The sequence below is a fragment of the Colius striatus genome, chromosome 27, assembly GCF_028858725.1.
Source record: "Colius striatus isolate bColStr4 chromosome 27, bColStr4.1.hap1, whole genome shotgun sequence".
In the NCBI taxonomy this organism is placed as follows: domain Eukaryota; kingdom Metazoa; phylum Chordata; class Aves; order Coliiformes; family Coliidae; genus Colius; species Colius striatus.
The window spans coordinates 2,593,644-2,616,184 of record NC_084785.1 but is presented as its reverse complement, the minus strand read 5'-3'; the positions used below and the strand labels follow the sequence as shown (position 1 = coordinate 2,616,184).

At 54.7% G+C, this 22,541-nt stretch overlaps 2 protein-coding genes across 4 annotated transcripts; both read left to right on the top strand.

The window, feature by feature from the left end:
- Positions 1-702: 702 nt before the first annotated feature.
- On the top strand, positions 703-12,628 carry ERLIN2 (ER lipid raft associated 2). 2 transcript variants are annotated; one of them, XM_062015804.1, is made up of 11 exons: positions 703-845; positions 920-1,001; positions 1,457-1,503; positions 1,932-1,993; positions 2,856-2,981; positions 4,845-4,918; positions 5,336-5,394; positions 6,567-6,658; positions 6,998-7,087; positions 8,784-8,863; positions 9,915-12,628. In XM_062015804.1, exons 1-11 carry the CDS (start codon positions 739-741, stop codon positions 10,122-10,124), a joined length of 1,029 nt encoding a protein of 342 aa, XP_061871788.1. In that variant the 5' UTR covers positions 703-738; the 3' UTR covers positions 10,125-12,628. The 2 variants fall into 2 exon arrangements, with proteins under 2 accessions (XP_061871788.1, XP_061871789.1); XM_062015805.1 differs by lacking the exon at positions 2,856-2,981.
- Positions 12,629-14,308: 1,680 nt separating this feature from the next.
- Positions 14,309-18,235, top strand: PLPBP (pyridoxal phosphate binding protein). 2 transcript variants are annotated; one of them, XM_062015806.1, is made up of 8 exons: positions 14,309-14,404; positions 14,685-14,792; positions 15,001-15,036; positions 15,521-15,596; positions 15,758-15,892; positions 16,079-16,221; positions 16,384-16,482; positions 16,733-18,235. In XM_062015806.1, exons 1-8 carry the CDS (start codon positions 14,309-14,311, stop codon positions 16,868-16,870), a joined length of 831 nt encoding a protein of 276 aa, XP_061871790.1. In that variant the 3' UTR covers positions 16,871-18,235. The 2 variants fall into 2 exon arrangements, with proteins under 2 accessions (XP_061871790.1, XP_061871791.1); XM_062015807.1 differs by lacking the exon at positions 15,001-15,036 and having other exon boundaries at positions 14,327-14,404.
- Positions 18,236-22,541: the final 4,306 nt, after the last annotated feature.

The following is a 22,541-nucleotide window of genomic DNA, read 5'->3' as shown; positions in this document are numbered from 1 at the left end:
GGGCCAGGGCTCCCCCACCTCAGCACCAAAGGAGTTGCTCCTCCTGTGCCAGGGGCACTGCCTGTGTGCCAACCTGTGCCCATCACCCCTTGTCCTGGCACTGGCCACCAAACCCTGGCCCCAGCCTCCTGACACCCACCCTGCAGGGACTGAGCAGCATTGCTGAGCTGCCCCTGAGCTCAGGCTGCTCTTCTCCAGCCTCAAAACCCCAGGTCCTGCAGCCTTTCCTCCTCACACACATGTTCCATCCCCTCAGCATCTTGGTGTCCCTGCCCCGGCCTCTCCCCAGCAGTTCCCTGTCTCTCGGGGAGCCCAGAATCTGGCACAGGACTCCAGATGAGCCCAGGGCAGAGCAGAGGGGCAGCACAACCTCCCAGGCCCTGCTGCCCACACTCCTCGTGCCCCCAGGCTGCCATTGCCCTTCCTGCCCACGACACCACATCGCTGCTCGTGTTTACTTTGCCGCCCATCACATTTAACGTTTCGCCCGTTACTGCCCAAACAAGGCCCCAGGAGCCGGAGCCCAGCGCAGGGCAGGGCAGGGCAGAGCAGAGCAGAGCTCCCCGCGGGTGCTCCCCGACCGCGGCCGGCGCTGGCGGGACTCGAACCCGCGACACCCCGGCTCCCGCGCTTTTGCCGCCCCCTCGCGGGGCGATGGCGCCGCGGCCGCGGCGGAAGGGGCGGTCGCGGTGTGATGACGTCGGCGCGGCGCCGGAGCGGGAGCCCGCGGCCGCCGGGATGGCCCAGCTGGGCGCCATCGCCGCGCTGTCCCTCAGCTTCCTCGCCGCCGCCTTCCTCTCGGCCATACACAAGATCGAGGAGGGGCACATCGGCGTCTATTACCGGTAAGGCGCGTCCCTCGGCCTCCTCCCCGCCGCGCCCGGCCGGGCCGCGGCTCACGGCTCTTCTCTTTCCGCAGCGGCGGGGCGTTGCTGACCTCCACCAGCGGGCCCGGCTTCCACCTCATGCTGCCCTTCATCACGTCCTACAAGTCAGTGCAGGTGCTGCTGGGCCGCTGCCCGCCCGCCCGCCGGCAACGGGGCCCCGCCGCGGGGAGGGGAGGGTGCAGAGTGCGCGGCGGCCGTGGGAAAGGCCGGGACGTGGCGGGAGCCGGGCTGGAGCCGCGTGCCTGGCCCCGGGACCGGCGGGGAAGGGGCTCCCGGGGCTCTCGGGGTCAGCTTTGCACGAGGGGCCGGGTTGGCCCGGGACTGGCGGGGAAGCAGCTCCCGGGGCTCTCGGGGTCAGCTTTGCAGGAGGGGCCGGGTTGGCCCGGGACCGGCGGGGAAGCGGCTCCCGGGGCTGTGGCGCTGGGCTTTGCAGGACGGTCGGGGTTCAGTGCTGCCGGAGGGAGGGAGGTGTGTGCAGGATCCCGCGGCCGCTCCAGGTGCTCCCCAGCGCGCAGGATTTGTGCAGCAGAATCTGTCTCACCAGCCTTTTCTCTTAAATCCCTATCCAGACCACGCTGCAGACCGATGAGGTGAAAAATGTTCCCTGTGGCACCAGGTGAGATGTTCAGCTCTTACTCCCACCCAGTCTTTAGTTTTTGCTAGAAGCCTTTCCATCCTTTCCCTTTTGCCCCCACTACTTGCTCTCCTGTGTTTTAAAACATATAGATTTGGGTTGGTTTGGTTTTTTGCCACCAGCCTCCCTTTAATCAGGGGCAGGCTCTGTGGCTGACAAGCCTTGCTGGGAGGGTGTGTGTCCAGCCACCCTCAGGGTCTGCACTCACTTGAACAAACCTGGACACACATCCCGTGGTCTGAAATTTCAGGAGATGTGTGTAATTGAGCACTGGTTGCCAGAGGCTGCTGTGGATGCAGCTCTTGTCCCACTAGAGGGGAGTGTCCTCTGCTCAGAGCTGCCCCTACTCAAGCACAGAGCCCTTGGCCTCCAGCAAACTCCTGGTTTTTCCCTTTTTCTTCCTTTTGCAGTGGAGGAGTGATGATTTATTTTGACAGAATTGAGGTGGTGAATTTCCTCATCCAGAGTGCAGGTGAGTTCTTCCCCTGGGACCCTGCAGATGCCTCACACCAAAGGACTTTCTCCTGTGCCAGTGGAACTCCCTGTGTTCTAGCCTGTGCCCGTTACCCCTCGTCCTGGCACTGGTCACCACACAACAAACACTGGCCCCATCCTCCTGACACCTACCTTGTAGATATTTCTAAGTGTTGATTTGATCCCTGGGCATAAACTTGAAACCAACTGTCCCAGACATTCTGTGTGTTTATTATTTCTTGCCCATACTTGTTCCAGACTGCCTGTCACTCCACTAATACCCAGATGCCATCCATCACTTTTATTGGCTGTGTTCTTACAGCCCTTCTGCTCCTTTTGTGCTTCAGCAGAGAACTTTGGATTTGGATAATGAGGTGTGCAAGAGGTAGAGGAGACAAGGTGTCTGTGAACAGAAAGCTGCCTCTGAAGCCCAAGGACAATGGTCTCTGCAGCTCTTTTTTTTCCTGGTTTCTTTGATTTCTTTAACACCCTGTGGGTTCCAAGTGTGGTGTAACTGCCTGGCTCACCAGTGGCCAGCTCCCAGAGCTCTGTTCCATGCCAGCTGCAGGATGCCCAGACCACCCAGGCCCTGCATTCTGCAGCGATTTGCAGATAGTTTAGAGAGGGCTGTTAGTGGTTAGATGTCTTGTTTACACAGCACGAGACACAAAGAGTGGTCAGGGTGTTGTGAAATGTTAGCAATAAAGAGAACTTCCCTGAACAGAGTGTCTGTGGTGCAGGCTTCTGGCATGGGTGGGTTCCTCATTTCACACTAGTGCTGTGGCTGAGCCTCGAGTTCTGTGCTGTGAGCCAGGACACCCGTCCAGCCCAGCTGCTCACTCCAGTTCCTTCTCTTGTAGTGTATGACATAGTGAAGAACTATACAGCTGACTACGACAAAGCTCTCATCTTCAACAAGATTCACCACGAGCTGAACCAGTTCTGCAGTGTGCACACGCTGCAGGAGGTCTACATCGAGCTCTTTGGTGAGCTGCCCCTCTCTTCGCTCTCGGGTTGATGGTTCTGATGGCTGTTTGGTGCAGAACTCACCATCCCCCATCTGATGGGCTTTTTACCTCTTAATCCAGCATCTGCTCTGTTTGGAGTCATTAACTCCTTGTTGCCTCTTAGTGATGAGTTGCTTCAGTGTGTTGTAACAGCAACAAGATAAATCCAACCCAAACCTGCCGGTAGCAGCGGAGGGCTGTAGGGAAGGGAGCAGTGATTGCAGGGTTATTTGTGTGTTTAGCACATGTGATTGCTGAATCAGTCATGGGGGTTGCTACTCTAGGTGGAAAAGCCAGTCTTCTGCTCTCTGCTGTTACAACAAGCATGAGCAAGCAGTCCCTGGCCCGTGGGCTTGAGGAGCTGTGTGTCCTGCACGTGGCACCGCGAGCGAGCACTGGGGGAGCAGCATGGCTTGGCACGGCCCTGCTGCCCTTCCCTCCCTCGCTTCAGACCATGGAGAAGTCAGGCAGCACAGATGCTGGGAGAACACAAGAGAGCCTGAGGGAAAGGGGTAGTTTCTTGGTAGAAATGGTCTGGTTGTTGCCAGTGCTGAGTGTTTTATTTATGGCTTTGGAGTGATGAGAAATCCCTTCCAGCGTCTGGGCAGCACATCAGTGCTGACTGCAGGCAGAGTGTTGCTGGGAACGGTTGTGGACCCCAAATGGACAAAATTTGTGGCTGAAAGAACACAGGGTGCTTGCAAACTCATGTTCTCTGGGCTGGCAGTCTGCTTCCTGACAGGCCTCCCTCTGCACAAGATGCAGAACTGGGGCCCAGTTCCCCTCCAGTTCCTTCACGGGGTTCTTTGCTGACAGAGCCTCCAGATGTCGGCAGCTGCTGCCTGACAACTGCCTGAAATGGACTCAAAGCAACTGATTTGCACAGAAGGAACTTGTATAAACCCTCCTGTAGCTCTTTGTTGGAGCTGAATGCTTTCTGGCTGGGGAGTTCAGAAGTGGGGCATGGCCTGTTTCATGCAGACTGGGGTCATTCTCTGCCCCCACATCTGCAGGCAGGTGCAGGAAACTGCTCACAGCTGTGTCCTCACCTCCTGCCTGAGCCTCGTTAGGAGCTGGGCTTCCAGACAGCCAAAGTGGACCCAAAGCAAACAGTCAGAGGTTGCCCTGCCATCGCTTTCAAGGCTGTGGCATTTTCATTTTCCCTTTTGCACTTCTCAGCAGGCCCTGGCTGGCAGCACAGCTCTCCTCAGAGCCTTGCACTCAAGCAGGGCTTTGGTTTGCATTCCCTGTTGAGGTTTCTGAGCCATTTTGTGGGCTCATTGTTGGCCATGGAGCTGAGCAGACATTAGCAATGTGGGCTTGGGGTTTTTCTTTTGCAGCCTATTAAAGTAACTAATGCAGCCATTTCACATCTGTGCCTTTCCATTTGCTTTGTCTCCTGCTGGCACAGATGCAGATCCTAATCAGTCACGATTTAGCTGGACCACGTTACTTCAGGATCTAGTTGGGAAGATACCGGGGGGAAGTGGGTTAGAGCACAGATTCTTTATCACAAAGATGTAACTTCTGGCTTGGAAAGATTCCAAACTGCAAATCATGGGAAATGGGAAAGGGTTTCATTTTGTGCCTGCCATGTTCTTATAGTCTGTCCCAAATGTTTGTTGCTGGCCAGTGCTGCTAGATGTACTGAGAGAGCTGGGAACCTGCCTTGGAGTCAGGGAGGGGTTTTCTCAGCCCAGCACTTCTGCATCAAACTCACATTTGTACTTACTTTCCAGGAACAAGCAATCTGAGCCATTCCAGCTAATTCTGCTCATGTTGACAGCAGGATGCCTCCTGGGGTTTTTGGTTACCTCTTGTTTTTTGTCTTTCCCCAATCAGATCAGATTGATGAAAACCTTAAACTGGCCTTGCAGCAAGACCTAACAACAATGGCCCCTGGATTGATTATACAGGTAATCAGGATTCCACTCTGAGATGTCTGAGGGGCAGGTTACGGGGAGGTGTGAGGGATAAAGGGAAATGGGAAGCTTGTGTTAGGAGATGGCTTTATAATGCAGACTTTGTTTAATGTGAGGAATGAGAACAGGATCCTTTCCATCCCCTGTGAGCTTTGATATGTTTGGCTTCTCTTGGTGTTACGCTGGGTACTGATTTACTCAGGTTATAATCTCCTGCCATGTCAGGAGATCACTCAGAGCAGTGTTTGCTCTGTGGAGTTTGGATCTGGTCACAATTCCTGCAGCATGTGAAAGCTTTGTGTGGCAGAGCATGCCCTAAGTGTTAGCTTCCCCTTCCTCTGCAGCCTCAGGGACCATTTGGCTTTTGATTGTTGGCAGCTTGCCCATGTTTTCTTCGGCCTCTCTTTCCAGGCAGTTCGAGTTACAAAGCCAAACATCCCCGAAACAATCAGGAGGAATTATGAGCTCATGTAAGTGCCTGCAACTGCCCCTTTGTGCTCCCCAAAGGAACCACTCATCCAGCTAATGTGCTTTCTGAGTGTCCTCTGCCAGGGACTGCCCTGCAGAAAGGCTCTGGGCAGGCTGCAGCAGCCCAGCACGTGGCTGTCGCTCTGTCAGGGGCTGGCAGATCATTGCTGAGTTAAGAGGCATTTCTCAGTTCTGAAGGCAGGGGCACAGGAATTTCTTGCCCAGGGGCTCCTTCCTCTCCACACTGGCCCTGTTTGAAAAAGGCCTCCCAGCACGTGTGAGTGAGTGGCAGGTGGATAGATTCCACTACTTAATCCTGTTGTTTGACTAGGATGGAGAAACTGTTGATTCAACAGACTAAAGACTTGCAAAGCTTTGAAATAACTTTCTTTAATAGCACTTGACATGCTGATCCCTTTCCAGTGCTCTGAGCCAGCTGCCTTCTCTTGCACTTGATCATTCAGAGGCACTTAAACTGCTGCCAGCACTCTGTGAAGGGCAGGATACAGTCCCTCAGACACTTTGCTTCCCTTGCACTTTCTGTGACCTTTTGGTATCGTGGTGAGTCACTGTGGCATGGGCATGATAGGCAGAACCCCCAGCCAGTGTGTTATCTCTTGTCATAAGTACAGCAGGGTGTGCCTTGAGAGGCTTGTTCATGACTCTGATCTCTATTCCCTGACTGGGAGCAGGAGCTTTGTTATTTAGGCTTTTAAAACTCCTGAGTGCATGTACAAGTCAGTGAAGCACAAGAGGCTTTGGCAGGTAAAATGCAGAGAGCCATTTGATTGAATGGAGGGTGATTTCAAAGCTGCACATTTCCCAAGGAGGCAGAATAGCTGTCTGTGAGGAAAAGGCTTTCCCAGGAGTTTCACTGCTTACTTTGCTGCAATAATTTCCTCGTTAACAGTAGCCCAAGGAACTTTGAGATGTGTATGGGCTGTGAGCTGCCTCATGGCTGCCTGCAGAGAGGAGCAGGGAGTGCTTCACACTGACCTGACTGAAAAATCTTCCTGCTGCAGAGGGGAGGAAAAGAGACTTGGATGTAGAAAAAAGCCCTAAACACGTGCTCAAGGGAGGACTGAGAGAAAGGGTAGAGATATCCTGGAGATAGGGTAGACCACAGCACTTCAGGAAGCTCACATTTTGTAACTGGCTGTTTCTGACTCCCTAGGGAGAGTGAGAAGACAAAGCTGCTGATTGCAGCACAGAAGCAGAAGGTGGTGGAGAAGGAAGCAGAGACAGAAAGGAAGAAAGCCCTCATCGGTCTGTATCTCTGCTCGAAGGTAGTAACTGCAGGGGGCTGTGGTGGGGTAGGCAGCAAAAAGAACTCAGGTGCTGGGGAGGGATGCACCAGGTTTGCTGTTGGACCATTTCTGCTGCATCTGGTTGCTCCTGATCTCAGACTCTTCCAGAGAAACTCAGGAGTTGTTCAGGTGGGTTCCAGCTCTGCCTGCAGACCTCGCCTGGTGCCTTCCAAGGCTGAAAGCTCTTCCCAGTTTGTTTCCACCAGAGGGGGGTGGTGAGGACTTTGATGGGGGAAGCTGCTTCTGGCATCAGGGAGCCTGTGTGATGACACTGTGGACGTGTTCCTTTTCATTTCAGAGGCAGAGAAAATTGCACAAGTTGCTGAAATAACTTATGGACAGAAAGTGATGGAAAAAGAGACGGAGAAGCGGATTTCGGAGATCGAAGGTGAGTGTTGGACTTTCCAGTGAGTGAATGTTCTGTGCTGCATTTCATCTGAAGCCATTCACTGTGCAGTCAAGTAGTTCTTGAAGTGCACTGACTGTGTGCTTCAGACTGACTCTCACAGGAGTGAATCACTGGTCTGAAGTGGTTCCTTTCAGCCCAGGTGTGTGGTACCTTGTGTAACACGTTGCAGTTCCAAGGAAACGTGTCTCCTAAAGGCTGACAGAAGGGGAAAGGGAAGCTGCTTCTCTTGCAAATGTAGTGTTTCATTTTAACTAGTGAACCTGTGATATCTCTGTTTGCATTTTTGCTTTTTCACCCTCCTTTAGTTTTGCAGATACTGCTTTTGGGAGCTAGGATTGACCAGAGGCAGGAACAGGAATGTTTCTTTGCAGGTTGTGTTTCTTGGAACTCTCATTCTCGAGGTGTTCTCTCTAGGAGGTTGTAGCGTTAGGTTAAGGTGTCCCCCCCACCCATATGATACAATGCTTTATCAAGGAAATTCCAGGACATGAGAAGGGGTCTGCATCTCCAGCTCAGAGTAGCAAAGCTTTACTTCCAGTTACATTCATTAAAGCCCTGTCAGGCTTTGCAGAAGGCCACCAAGGAGCCAATTAAGGGTTTTACAGATGAGCAGCTTCTCATTAAGGAGCCCTTTGCAGAGATACAATGGGTTGGTTTTTTTCCTATGTGTGTCACCAGGTGTCAGGCCTTCAGTTCAACTCTGTGCTGGCACAGGATTCTTGTCTCCTTCATTCCTTCTCATGTCCCTGACTGAGTCCACTTGTTTTTTAGCCAAGAGAGAAAGTTCCAGGCCAAACCATCCAATTGCTTACATGGCTTTTTTTAAGTGTAGCAGCTCAGAGGACTCCCTGCTGCTCTAGGTAAACACTTAATGCAGCTGTGCAGATGGTGTGTCATAGAAGGAGTGTCACATTGAATGAGCCAGATCACCCTCATTTTAGCCTTAACATGGTGGCTTGATAGCACATCACTATCATTGGATAGAAGACAAGTGAGAAGGAGAAAAAGGAGTGCAGTACAGAAAGGGGAAGTGTTTCTTTCCTTAAGTGTCTCTGCTGGGAGTCAGGAAATGTCAGTATCCTGCAGGATCAGGCCCTTTATGCAGTTGTTGGTACTGCAGAGAAACAACTCTCCAACATCTGTGCAAAGGGCAGAGCCTGTAAAGGTTAGAACAGCCTGCTCTGCATGCCAGAATCTCTGCCTCAGTACCCCAGGCAAAACCCCATCTGGGGAGTTGCATTCACAGCCCCAGCCTTCGTGTGCAGAGCAGTCTGCTGGGCTGGCCCTGGAGCCGCGTGCAGATGCCGTGGGTAAATACCACTTCTGCTGCACAACAGTTGCTGCGTTTTCAGCACGAGAGTTAGTGGCTGGCTGGAGAAGAAAGGCTGTTCTCAGCCTGCCTGACAGGGCTGGTAACAGAAACCTGATGTTCAGAAAATGCTTTGAGGTCTCCAGTTGCAGATGCAATTTACTTGTTTAACGCCATCATCCTGCAGCGTCTCAGATGGGAATTGAGATCCCATTTCTGGGATTCCCGTGTTGTTCCCTCTTCCCCTCCTTGTATCCTGTGCAGTTTAGATGTGGTACTGGCCACTTCAAAAAGTTTTCAGCTGCAAATGGTGCTAACAGAGCTGGAAATAAAAACCTGAACATGGGAGTGTGTCTTTTCTTCCAGATGCTGCATTTCTTGCAAGAGAGAAGGCCAGAGCTGATGCTGAGTGCTACACTGCTATGAAAATAGCTGAGGCCAACAAGGTAAGGTTCCTTACACTGGGCCTTGAAGCAGGGCTCCTGATGTTGGGCTGAATAGAAACACTCAGCAAAAGAAGCAGTCTGTGGTGATTATTTGCTTCTTGTAGCTCATTGTTTGGGGTCAAAAAGCAAAACAAGGCCGTCTCCTCTCACAACAGTTTTCATCAAGGCTGAAACAGACTCCTCTGTGCAAATCCATTTTCTTCTCTGGACAGATAAATTTCTGTCAGGTTCCATGAAATATCTGATATCTGGAGACAGCTCTGCTAGATGCTAACAGGGCCACAGCTCCTGCTGGGAATGGAGTGTTAGTTTCAGTGTTGCTCTTTCAATCCTGTTGTAATCAGAATTGTTGATTCCTGCCAAACTGCAAGCTGGCAAGCAAAGCAAAGCAAGGAGGTCTCTTAGAGTAAAGAAGTACTCAGGTACAAAACAAATGGAGCTGATCTTACCAGACTAACCAGCCTGGCAAAGCCCTGATGCTGCAAAGGAAAACTAACCAAAACAGAAGCAGAAATGATAGGGATAGGACTGCCAGGTTTGTTACTGCCTACAGCAAGTTCCCAGGGCATCCCAGCAGGAAGCCTGTCTGGTTTGTAGGGGTCAGTGGGAATGGACAGAGGTCTGGCATGTTTGTGCCAAGTTTTGTCCCAGTTATTCTATCCCCTCAGTGATAATGTCGTTATCCTGAACGAATGAGCTCTGCTCTCTGAAACAGAACCATCAGTCTGCTCTCTGGAGAAATGCCACTTGTATTTCCCTTCCCAGTAGATTGCAGTGCAAGGGCTTTGCCTGAGTGATGTGTTTTTGAGCATCTCCATCTCTGAAGCCTTGGGCTTGAGCTTTTTCCCAGCTGCTTCCATTACTTTCTCATTGTGCCATTTAGTCACTGGGATTTAGAGCTTCTCTGAACGAGAGCCTCTGGGCACTCCTGTTTCCTCAGCTGGAGAGAGGGTGAGTGCTCCTGCTGCTCGTGTGGGAAAGCAGAAGCCTCATATGGTCAGGGACAGGAATCTGCTTTTGTCTGAATCTGCCCCATGTTCTCTTTGTGCAGCTGAAGCTAACTCCTGAGTACTTGCAGCTGATGAAATACAAGGCTATAGCAGCCAACAGCAAGATATATTTTGGCAAAGATATTCCCAACATGTTCATGGACTATGCAGGAAGCCAAACCAAATTTGCAGAGGGACTGGCAGAAAGAATCCAAGAAGAGGATGGGGCAGGAACCAGTGAGGACACAAAACTACAGCATAATGTCAACTGAAAAGAAACATTTCTATTCGTTTTATATCAAAAGAAACACGAACTGGGAAGTTCCTTTTTGTTTTCTCCCTTTCCTGTTCTGAAAAAGATGAATCAGACTTAATCATGTCAATCTTTTATATGACAGTTAGATACAAAGACTTTGGGGTTGGGGGTTTTTTGGGTTGTTGTTTTTTCCTGGTGACTTGTGAGCAGCCATCTCCAGGCCTGTGCTCTAGATGCACCTCTCCCTGCTCCCGGGCACACAGACCATCTCCTCTGCAGCCAGCTTGGGTGAGTGCTCCCTTGTGGGTTTGAGGTGGCTCATAGAAGTTGGAAGTAGAGAAATGTTGCTGCTTTGGAGGGAGGGGAATTGCTGCTACAAGTCCTTGGTTTGTTTTTTATTTCTCGTTGGAGGTCTCAAGTACTTTATTTCAGCCCCCTTTAAAAGACAAAAGGTGCTAGACTTTTGTACACTACACGTGTCTGCTTGCAGGGCTGTGCCTCCCCTGGGCTACTGCCCCTTGTGTGGGAAGGGTCTGACAGCCTGTGCTGTGCTCCCACGTCCATCCTGAGTGTGTTTTCGCTTTGGCAGGGCAGAAGCTGAGCCCCAGTCTTGCAGGTTGTTACCTGGGGAGGGGAGAATCGAAGCCTTAGACCACGTGTCACGCAGGTAGTGGCCCAAGCTGTTCACTTTCTGCGTCGTAACACCAGTTCCTTTTCCATTTGTCATATCTGGGGAGGGGGCAGAGGGGAGTCAGTATTTTGAGGCAGTTTCCAGCAGCTCAGCTGCTGGGTGAGGAGGGCAGGCAGCTGACAGGCAGCATCCTGTGGTGCTTGGCTGGAGCTGATGCTCAGTGGAACCAGGCTGCCAGCGCCTGCTGTCGCACACAAACGAGGGAGGAGAGAATTTCTGTCTCAGGGACCCTGACTTTGCAAAAAGCCTTGTGGGCAAGTAACTGCCTGAGTGACTAGTCCCACAATCATTACAGTGTGTTCTCTGCCTCTGCCAGACCAACTGGATTTCGGTGTTTACAGTGTCTTATTAGAAAGAGCACATTCAGGTGAAGCAAAGTGAACAGAGACGAGTTACTCTTGGTTTATTGGGTGGGTTTTTTTCTGAACAGACCCTCTGAAAGGAAGATTTACTAGTAGCAAAGGACATAAAATACCATAATAAAAATTCCCAGGGCCTCTTGTCTCTGAGCTGTCCAAAGATAGATTTCCCTCTCCGGCTCAGAACAATGTACTGTTCACTTCAGAAAACAGACCAGATGCAAAGGGGTTTGTTTTGCACACATGCAAAACTTGAGGGGGTGTTAAAGGCAAAAGTCAGGCCTAGAGAAAACAGCTTTTTCTCTCCCTCATCCACCTGCTACTTGGCAGGAGAGCCTGTATATTCATTGCTGTTAGAATCTGTGGCCAACACTCTAACATGAGGCAAGTGTAAGCACTGAGTTGTCAGAGACCAGCCTATTGCATTTCCAGTCTCCTGCCCCAAACACTTGCTACCTGCTACACCTGGTTTCACTCTTCAGTGTTTTAAAACAAGCATTAGTCTTTTTAATGAGGTGATCACACTAAGATAGAAATCTGGTGTATTTCAGCTGCTGGTTCCAGTATTTTTACTTCAGTTTCCTCTGTTAGGAGAGCAGCTATTGGTACTTGAAAGTGCAAAGGCAAAAAAAAGAGAGAAGCATTAGTTTCTGCTGCGAGGGGGAAAGTGTTATGTGTCTTCTTTGTGTCTGTTCGAAAATAGGAGCTAAGGGAAGGCCCCTTTGCAGACCTATGTACTACATTAGACTGCACAGCAGTCAAAACTCTGCATCCATAGGTAGGCTGTAGTCTGACCTCTGTAACACAGGTCTCTGCAGGAAGATGATGAACAGGGAATAGCAGAAACTCTAGGAATGAAGTAATAAGACCCAAACCTTTGAGGAGGATCTCATTTGGGACTGTTCTACATTCATGTTAGAGATTTCCATTCCATTAGTAACTAAAACCTCTTTACACAAGTAGTTGTCACTAATGAAGAGACCCAGATAAGCCAAAGTGGTATTATTATGGTTCTGAATGACTTTGCAGTAAGACAATAGTTTGGGGTAAATAGGTCTTAGTGAATTTGGGGTTTTAATTGAAAACATTACTCCTAAAGTATTCTTACAGTGAGAGTTGAAACAGTTGAAGTAACTCAGGCTCCACAAGCCAAGACATTGTGTGTTCGTTCAGGTTCCTCATCGTATGTATCATTTCCTTCCTTTCCAGAGCAGATCTGTCACTACACATAAACCTTTATTCTGTCTCTTCATTGGACAATTTGTCCTCATTTCAAGGTTTCAGATGATCTGAATTTGCAAACCACTCTGTCTAACAAAGGAAATAGAGGTTTGTGGCACTGCTGATACCTGAGAACTGCTGGTGAGAGCATGGTCGTGCTTGAGCCAGTACAGTCTTTGACCTTGTGTTGAATTAAAAGCCTTTTTATTTTGGTATTTGCTATGACAATAAAATGGCCTTCAGTTTTAATGCCAGTCTCTCACTGTCTTTCCATGAGAACCTTTAACAGAATGTATAGATGTATTTGCAGGGGAAGGTTTACAAGGGTAGCATCAAGGCGGCTGCTGCAGCAGTGGGAGAGCTGGAACTGGGGCTGTTCAGCCTGGAGAAGAGGAGGCTGAGAAGGGACAGGAGCACTCTGCAACTCCCTGACAGAGTGCCCAGCCCTGGAGGGATCCCAAAGCCGTGGAGCTGAGGTGCTGAGGGCCGTGGGTTAGTGCTGGGCTGGGCAGGGTGAGGGCTGGGCTGGGACTGCAGCAGCTTCAAGGGCTTTGCCAACCAAACAGTTCTGTGGATATTCAGTAAGAGGGGCAGAGGAGTCCAAGGCAGCTCAGCAGGCAGATGAGGGATGACACCTCACTCTGCTTTGCTCACCAGCTTGGTGACAAACACAGAAACAAGAGTCAGTGGCCAGGATCAAGGATTTGGTGAAGTTTGCAGGAAGCCATTGTCATGTTTTACTGGACACAGGGCAGGAACCTTCTGGGTATTTTTAAACAGCTGTGTAAATACTGTCAATATGGGGAGGGAGAGAGTGAGTTCTGCACATTAAGGCAAATATTTTAGTTAATGGGTTCCAGCTGGCAGTCCCCTGCTCTCCCCCTGCCTTGCTGGGATAAAGGCCACATTGTCCGAGCGCTGGGGCCTCCCACCGTGGCTCTGTGGCTCCCAGGGCCTGCAGAGCAAGTGCTGTCTGCTGCCTTGGCTTTGTGAAGGCTTTTTTACTGAGGTAATTGAAACTTGCACCCTCAGACTTGTCTTCACGCAGGTGGGATGAAGCTTGTTTGTAGGTGGACGGTTGTGTTTTGGAGGAGTGTTTTTTTCCTCGGGTATGCAGGGGATGTGGGTCAGAATTAGCTCTGCAGGATCGTTGTCAGGGGCAGTACTTGCTCCCTGAGCTGATGCTGCTGGCTGCCTGATTTGCTTTCCAGGCACGAGGGCCAGGGCTTTCTGCAGCTGCCTTCCTGGTAACCAGCTGAAGGCTCGTGCCCAGACCTCAGAAGCTGCACCTCATGGAAACCACCTCAAGGGAGGTTGTGCTGTCCCTCTGCTCCTGTCCTGGGGAGGCTCATCTGGAGTCCTGTGCCCAGTGCTGGGCTCCCCAGCTGCAGAGAGACAGGGAACGGCTGCAGAGAGGCCAGGGCAGGGACACCAAGATGCTGAGGGGATGGAACATGTGTGTGAGGAGGAAAGGCTGCAGGACCTGAGGCTGGAGAAGAGCAGCCTGAGCTCAGGGGCAGCTCAGCAATGCTGCTCAGTCCTTGCAGGGTGGGTGTCAGGAGGCTGGGGCCAGGGTTTGGTGTGTGGGGGCCAGTGGCAGGACAAGGGGCAGCAGGCACAGGCTGGCACACAGGCCGTGCCCCTGGCACGGGAGGAGCAAGTCCTTTGGTGCTGACGGGAGGGAGCCCTGGCCCAGGCCGCCCAGGACAGAGGGGCCGCCGCGTTCGCAGGGGCGAGCCCCGGGGCGGTGCGTGGGGCGGGCAGCGGACGAAGCCGGCCGTCATTGAGGGGACGCGGGCCCCGGCCGCCATGGCACCGCCTCCCTGCGCGGCGCTGCGCTGCCATTGGTGGGCGGTGCGCGGCCGAGCGCTCCCATTGGCCGCACGGCGCGGAGGGGGCGGGCTTAGCGCCGGAAGGCGGCGGGCGGGGATGTGGAGGGCGGGCATGGCGGCGGGCGACGGGCTGGGCCCCGCGCTGCGGGCCGTCACCGAGCGGGTGCAGCAGGCGGCGGCGCGGAGGCCGCAGGTGAGGGGCGGCGGCGGCGACGCGGGGAGCCCTCACCGTGGCGGCGGGTCCTCCGTCACCATAGAGACGGGCCTCGCATCCCGCGGGCGGCGCTTCGCTCGCCGCACGGACGCGGCCGCCGGTGCCCCCCAGCCCAGACGTGACCCCGGCCTGAGAGACGGGCCCCGTACCCGCTGCCACGGCAGCCGCAGGCTGTGGGGGGCTGGGAGCTCGGGAAGGCGCTGGGGGGAGCGCCGGAGCCTGCCCCGGGCATCGCGCTCACCTTCCCGTGTGCCTGCAGGGGCTCCCGGCCGTGCAGCCGCGGCTGGTGGCCGTCAGCAAGACGAAGCCGGCAGAGATGGTGATCGACGCCTACAGCCACGGGCAGCGGAGCTTCGGGGAGAACTACGTGAGTTGGGGATGGGCAAGGGCCTGGGGGTGGGCTCTGGGAGTGCGTCTCATGCCGAGGGCGAGCAGCAGGCCCGGCCCTGTGCGTGGGGAGCTGGGTGTGGGTGTAGCTCCTGGTCCCAGGGACGTGCTGCTCCCTGAGAGACCGTCCTTACAGCGTGGGCACGGCTGGTGTGGTTTTAAAAAGAGGTTGTTTTGGATTCTCCTAGGTCCAAGAGTTGCTAGAAAAGGCATCAGACTCCAGAGTGAGTACACAGTTCCTTATATATTCTCTCTTCTTGTGTAGCTGTGTCCTGAGAGCTGGTCAGCAGAAGTCCTGGTGTTTGTTAGGGCTTTGGTGGTGGAGGCTGCTTGATACTTATCTCTTCAAAGACATGATGGGTTTGTTCTTAGCTCTTTGCCTCTGCCTCATCCCTCCTCTTTGCTGGCTCTGGAGGGTTCTGTGACTACATATGCCTTAGTCATAAAGCAGTTTGCTCAGCTTGGGGAAGACACCATTTTATGAACTGCTGAGTTGCAAAAGAGCTTTTTAGTGCTGTGCAGCCACAGCCCTTTTGCCCCCCAGCCTGTGGAGCAATCTCAGTACACACCAAGCACTGCTTGAGCTGTCAGGGCAAACAGAAGAAGATTGGGTGTCTGGTGTTTTGTTAGTGGGCAAACTAAAGACTGAAGCACTGTGTGGGGGAGAGGGGATTGTGATTCAGACCTCAGTGCTGCTCTCTGTTTCAGATCCTGGCCTCCTGTCCAGACATTAAGTGGCATTTTATCGGCCATCTGCAGAAAAACAACGTCAACAAGTTGATGGGTAAAACTCTTTAACGTGGGGTGCAGTGACCCTGGGGGCAAGAGTGTGCCAGGGCTCGGATAATAACAGCCTATAAACTCCCTGTGCCTGAGTGAGATGAGCTGCAGGTGCAGCAGTTTCTGTGCCAGCAGCACTGCCCTCAGCCCGAGTTTCCTCCCCAGCTGTCCCCAACCTGTTCATGTTGGAAACGGTGGATTCTGTGAAGCTGGCAGACAGAGTCAACAGCTCGTGGCAGAAAAAAGGGTCGTCTCAGAAGCTGAAGGTCATGGTGCAAGTTAATACAAGTGGAGAGGACAGTGAGTGACTTCTCCAGATGTGTCTCCTGCTGGCTTGATAGAAACAACCTGAACGGGGGTTGAGTTGGGTTTGGGCTCTGAAAGCTTTTCTCTCAGCTAAGATGGGATTTGTCTTCTGCCTGGCTGTGGGGAGGGGAGGCAGAGCTCTGGCAGAGCTTGACACAGACCTTCCTCCCCTTTTGCCAGGTAAGCACGGCCTCACCCCCGCGGACACGGCGGCTGCTGTGGAGCACGTCATCAGCAAGTGCCCCAGCCTGGAGTTCGTGGGGCTCATGACCATCGGCAGCATCGGGCACGACCTCAGCAAGGGGCCTAATCCTGACTTCCAGGTCAGATTCTTCTAGAAACAAAGGGTAACCTCCTCTTACAGAATCCCCCAGGGTGAGGGTTGGAAGGGCCCTGCAGAGCTCAACCAGCCCAGCCCCATGCTAAAGCAGGACCAGAGTGTGTGACCAGGTGTGTGAGCCTCTTTCCTTTCCTCCTCCCTCTAGATGCTGCTGTCTTTGCGGCAGGAAGTGTGTGAAAAGCTCAGTCTCCCCGTTGAGAAGGTGGAGCTGAGCATGGGCATGTCCACAGACTTCCAGCATGCAGTAAGTCTGCTTCTGCTCTGCCACCCCTCCTCTTTGGGTAGCAAACGTGCCAGGGCCAGCACCGGCCAGCCCAGGCAGCACCCAAACTGGCCTCTCAGGCCTCCCCTTGCATGGTGATACTGCTGCTGCTGCTCCATGGAAAACAGCTGTCCAGGATGGGGTTGTGGGGTTGAGAGCAGCCCCCTGCTGTGTGGGGACATGGGTGTGAGGGGAGTGCTGCCCTCAGCTCCTCCTCTCTGCCTCCTCCTAGATCGAGGTTGGATCCACAAACGTCCGGATTGGAAGCACTATTTTTGGAGAGAGAGATTATTCCAACAAAGCAGTGGATGGCAAAGCCCCTGCTGAAACTCCAGGCAAAACTGAGACCCTGGTGGTGCAGGGTCATTAGATGGGAGAGAAGAAAATGGCCTCGACAGAGGATGGGAGCCCTCACTATGCATTCGTCCCTCCCTGCGTGTCGGCGCCCCGTCCTGATGGTGAGAGGGAATTCCTCCAAGCAGAACAGAGGCCAGAAATGCCTCACCATTAGTGTGATTATAGAGTCCCCATATGCAACTGAGAACTTTTTATAACCAACACATGGTAAGGAAACGTGTGGCTGAAGGTGACCGTGGTGTCCTGGCTCCCTCGGGCCGCTGAGGATGCTGACTTCTGCACAGCTGCTTGGAGCATTTGTCAGGATGGTGTTGCTAATGAGCAGGACGTATCTACAGCAGCATCAGTGATTCTCTTTTCCCTGGGGAATAAATCCTTCACTTGCCAGAGACCTAGAGGTGGTTCCCCAGATAAGTTTTGCAGGTGGTGGCAGAGCCGTGCTGTGCTGCTGGAGAGGCTCCAGCCCTTGGGGTTGGGGCCACGGCTGCCAGCAGGAGCCCACGGTGGGACGTTCTGGATGCACATCACAAGTGTGGGACCATCTTCTGGGATGAAGTTGGTGTTTGTCCTTTTCCCTCTGGCACTTCAAGCTCTGCCCATTCTCTGTGCAGATCCCTGGGGATCGACCTTCCCCTCCTGTGCTGCTGGGAGTTGTTCTCGCCCTGCACAGCAGTTCTTGAGACTGTAGGGTCTTGTTGGTCAGGATGGGGCTTTCTGTGCCAGGTCCCTGCTCTGCCACCAGCTTACTGCTGCTTCCCAGGGCTCTGGGTGCCTCCATCACCCCATCTGTGTGAGCATCACTGTGCTCATGGCTCTCACCAGGCAGCACGGGGCTTTTTCCCTCGGGAAACATAGGTCAGGAAGTCAAATACAGTGTTGCACCATGTTCTAGGTTCCTGAGAACAACCCCTCTCCCTGCTGATAGAGCCTCTGGGCTGTGTGAGTAAATCTCCAGCGTGGTTTAGCTGTTGCCTCTCCTGGAAGAGGGAAACTGGCCTCTGTCCCTGCAGCCGCTGTCCCGTTTGGAAGCTCCCGCGTTGCATCATCTGCCTCAGTGACATTCTGGGGCTTTTCTGTGCTGCTGAGAGGGAGCAGAGCCCCATTGCCAGCAGAAACACCCTTCCCAGGCTTTTCTGTGTGCGTGTGTGTGTGGTTAAATCTCGCTGTTGGTTTTACTCTGGCTACAAACGCTGAATGTAAGTGGAAAGAGACGAGTGCAGCTCCGGGCCGGTGTGGCTCAGGAGCGAGGTGCAGCCTGGGCCACCCTGCTGGGCACTGCTCCTTGTGCTGATTCACAGTCCATCAATAAAACGTGGTGAGTTTTAAATACCATCTGTGCCAACTATAAAGCTATTAAAGATGTTATTTTTATCTTCCAGCCTTGTGAGTTAAGTGTCCCAAGTCGTCGTCGCAGACATTTCCCTGCCCTGGAGCTGCTGTTGAGCGAGACTTGTGCGTCTGGGGATGGGTTGAAAAGCGGCTGAGAGAGGGAGAAGTGAAGCTTTTGTAGGTGGGAAGGGGGAAAAGTGAGGTGTGGGATGGGGCTGAGCCGTTTCTGGAGGAGCCCTCTGGGTGGCACTGCTCCCCAGCTCGGGCAGCCTCGGAGCCGAGCCCTCGTTCCCAGCGGGTGGGTGCTGTGAGTCCCTTCCTCTCACTGCTGTCTGACCGCAGCCCCTCGCGTCTGCACGTTTCAGCACCTTCACAGCCTTTAATGTGCTGAACAAAGCCGGGGCTCTCAGTCTGAACCCGAACCTGTCCCTCTGCTCTTTCTTTGCTACCTGTAAAACGTTGGCTCGAGCTCTCTGTAGCAAAGGAGGAACAAAAGTGATCTGTGCCCTGAGCTGACAGCAGTCCTGAGCCCTGGAGGGGGTGATCAGGGACCCCCAGCTCTGCTTGTCACTTGCCACCAGCCCTTCCCTACTGGCCCGTGGGGAAACCGCTGCCTCAGTTGTCTTTTGGAGCCCAGAGGAGTGGGATGGGTTTACACTCGGGGCTGGCTGGTGCTGCATTGGTACTTATTTCCTGAGCTGGATACCATCCAAGCTCAATCAAAGCTGTAACTGGTGTAAACTGGGAGGTGAGGGTGCAGGGCCAGGCCTGTGCTGCTCCCCTGCCCTGCAGCTCTGCCTCAGCACAGCAGCCAGGAGCTGTGTGATGTGATGTTCTGGTTTCCTGCTCTGCCTGCTGGAACATTCTGGGCTGCAGCAGAATTCTGGAACATTCTGGGCTGTGGTCCTGGGGGTGCTGTGGGCTGGAGGTGGCTCTCCCCAGAGAGAAGGGTGCTCTGCTCCGTTCCCTTGCAGCTGCTTCCCTCACCCCCCTGCTTCCAGCTGCCTTTTCTAACCCCACAGTGCCCCAGAGCTTGTTCCTCCTGCGGCTGAGCCTCCCGCCGGCACCTCCCGTTCCTCCCCCAGCCCGTGTCGGGGGAGCAGGGCACAGACCACCCAGCCCTTCCCCAGCGGTCACCCAGCAGATGGGAGCTGTTGGCCACTGGAGTGGAGCCAAGGAGCTGGAGATGAAAGGCTCCCCGGCCTCTTAATGAACCGCTCCCCGCGCCGGCACCGCGGCTCCCCACGCCGCGCGCTTTATTTACAGCGATTACAGGCCGCTGGCTGGGTGGCTGGAGCAGCAGCGCTCTGGCTCCCCGCTCCTCGGGCCGTGGCACTGTCAATATTTGCCTTGGAGGAATGCTCCCAGCACACCAGGGCTCTTTCTGTGGCTGCAGGGACTCCTCCTCCCTCGTGACTCGCGGCCCGTGCTGCCCACGGCGCAGGCGCTGGCAGCTCCTGGAGCAGAGGCGCAGCCCCGGGCTTCCCGGCAGCCCCCTGAGGTGACCCCAGCTCTGCAGCCCAGCCTGGGGCTGGGGGCTGCCCAGGGTGACCCCCCCAGAGCTGGAGCAGGGGCTCGCACACACTGGGGAGAAAAACTCTTCCTGGGGGCTCGTGGAGCATCTGTGGGCAGACTCAGCTGCCTCTAAAGGAGTTGGTTACGCTGGATTGGTGACGTGCTGCTGCTGGGGAGAGGGGATGGCCCTCGACACCATCCTCAGGGGAGCAGCAGATCCTCAGCAGCACCCTCTCCTGCTTGAGGCCCTCTGAAGCCACTGAGCTCCCCCCTAACCCATTTGCTGGGAGTCCAGGCCTCTTCACTCCCTTCCTCCCCAAAGTCAGGCTTCATTTCCTTACTCTTGGATAACATCCGTTGTGTTGTGACACCCCCAGGGCCGAGCTCAGCCTCCCTGCCCCGTGGCAGCACCGGCCAGCAGCTGTGCTGGGAGGCAGCAGGGCTGAGCTCAGCTGGACACAGACCCATCCCCTCCCTGCTGTGTGGCACTCGGGGCCACAGTCTGTCCCAGCACCCTGTGGGCTGCAGGCAGGAGCAAACGCAGGTTGGGGCTGTTGCAGGGATGCCGCAGGCAGGTTTGGGTCGTTGCAGGCAGGTGAGAGCCCGTTGCAGGGATGCTGCAGGCAGGTTGGGGTCGTTGCAGGGATGCCCCAGACAGGTTTGGGACGTTGCAGGGGTGCCCCAGGCAGGTGAGGGCCAGGAGCAGCTCAGCCCCAGGCAGAGCCCGCTGCAGCCCTTCAAAGCAGGACGCTGTGTTTATTGCTGGGATATCGGGTTTCCGGCAGGAAGGCTGCAACTGCCAAGGTTTTTATTGGATCCCAGTGAAAGGAATGGACAGAGTCCCGTGCTTGTCCCTGCCTGTGCCTGCAGTGGGGAAGGAGCGTTTGTACCTTTGAACCGGAGCGAGGGGTTTGGCAGCCGGCACCGGCCCGGCTGCAGTGAGGGAGCCCCAAACCTGCTGCCTTCTTGTGTCCCAGGCAGGAGGCATCAGGAGGGCTGGGAGAGCACGGACTGGGGCTTGGAAGGAGTTGAAAGAACCTGAACTCCGCCGGGCTCAAAGCACGTGGGAAGTGTCGCTTGAGCTCATGGCGGGGCTGGGGCCGAGTGTTCCCCGGTTGTTGCTGCTCTGGACAAGGTTTCGACTGTTCTTGGAGGTGGGTTCAGAGGAGACTGAAGTTCTGGGCCATGTACAGTGGCTCAATTGCTTCAACGTGGCGTGGAGACAACTGCAGAGCTCTGCCTGCCCTGACCAGCATTGACCAGGGCCGGATTGTGTCCAGGGCTGGATCCTTGGGCCCGTGTCCCTGTTTGGTGCTGAGCTGAGTGTGCTGTGAGTGGGCTGAATCAGTCTCCATGGGACACCCAGAGAGAGCAGTGGGCTCCAGTCTGGGGCTCATCCTCTCCAGGAAGAGGGGAGGCTGCTCCTGCTTTCTGTACCGTTCCAAGTGGGAGGCAGAGCTCACGCTCTGGGCTCTGGGAGGGGACTGGTGCCGTGCAGATGCTCGCAGGATCTCCGAGCGGATACTGGACACAAGTGGCTTCCTGTTGCTCTTCCAGCCTCAGCTGCAGGGGCCGGGACCAGCATCCTGCAGCGCTGAGCACCAGAGTCACTTCTGCAGTGGGAATTCTGCTCAAGGGGAAAAAGGGGGGGGGGGTGGGGAGGGAAAGATGTGTGTATGCTGTTGGTTGTGGTCTTTTGACCGATGCTGGTCTCCAGAGCTTGGGGGTCCCAGGGCTGACCCCCAAGGCCAGGGGACGGGAGGTCTGTGGGGGGTTGTGACTGGCCACAGATGAGCCCGCAGGACTGTGATCCCTTGTCCCTGGCTGGCTGGAGGCAGCGGGTGCCTGAGCAGGGAAGAGGTTGATGAGCTGTGGGGAACTGGGCTGCTCGTGCTCCCAAACAAAAGGGGCATGAGGAAGCAGCCTGGGAGTGAGTGCTGATGAGTGGCTCCTCTCTCCAACACCCACTGCCACAGCAAGCTGTGTTTATTTGGAGAAAGGAGTAAATGTCTTTTCTTCTCCAGGAATGATTGGTCCTGGGGAGAAACCACATCCCCAGAGCTGTCTCTTGTCGTCCTTCCATGACCCTCTTCCTCTGCTCCCTGGCACAGGCTCCTGGACACTTCATTGCCTGCGTTTGATCCTTTGATTTGAAGCTGCAGTGAGCCGTGGCCTCGGAGGAGCTGAGCTCGAGGGGAGAGGGGGCTGGGGCAGCGCAGGAGGCAGCGGGGACGTGGGAGGGGGCAGAGGGAAGGAAAATATTGAACTTAGCGTGAAAAGCAGTGAAGCAAACAGGGGAGAGAGAAGGGAAGAGTGTTAACTGCAGGGAGGAGGCCAGGAGGGGATGGAGCAGCGTGACCACGAAGTGAACTGCGTGAGGTTGTGCGGGGGGTTCCTCCGGGGGGTCCCACTGTGAGGAGCCCCCACCCCCAGCAGTGCTGGTGGGACTGTGCGTGTCACCAGCCCGGACACAGCACCCTGTGCCCAGGGCAGCGGGGACACCCCAGCCAGGCAGCACACCGGGGCCCCTCCGGACCACGCGAGCCCCAGCCCACGCAGGGCTCCGGCTCGGCACCAGGAGGGGCTGGAGCTTCCAGACGTCTGCAGGGAGGGGACTGGTGCCGTGCAGATGCTCGCAGGATCTCCGAGCAGATACTGGACACAAGTGGCTTCCTATTGCTCTTCCAGCTTCAGCTGCAGGGGCTGGGACCAGCGTCCTGCAGCGCTCGGACACTCATTTCGAGTCCACGTGGGCTGTAGCTCTCGGTCCCGTGGGACCCCCCGGATCTCCAGCCCCTGCCCACGGAGGCTGCGCGCTCCCTGCGGGACTCCGAGTGTGT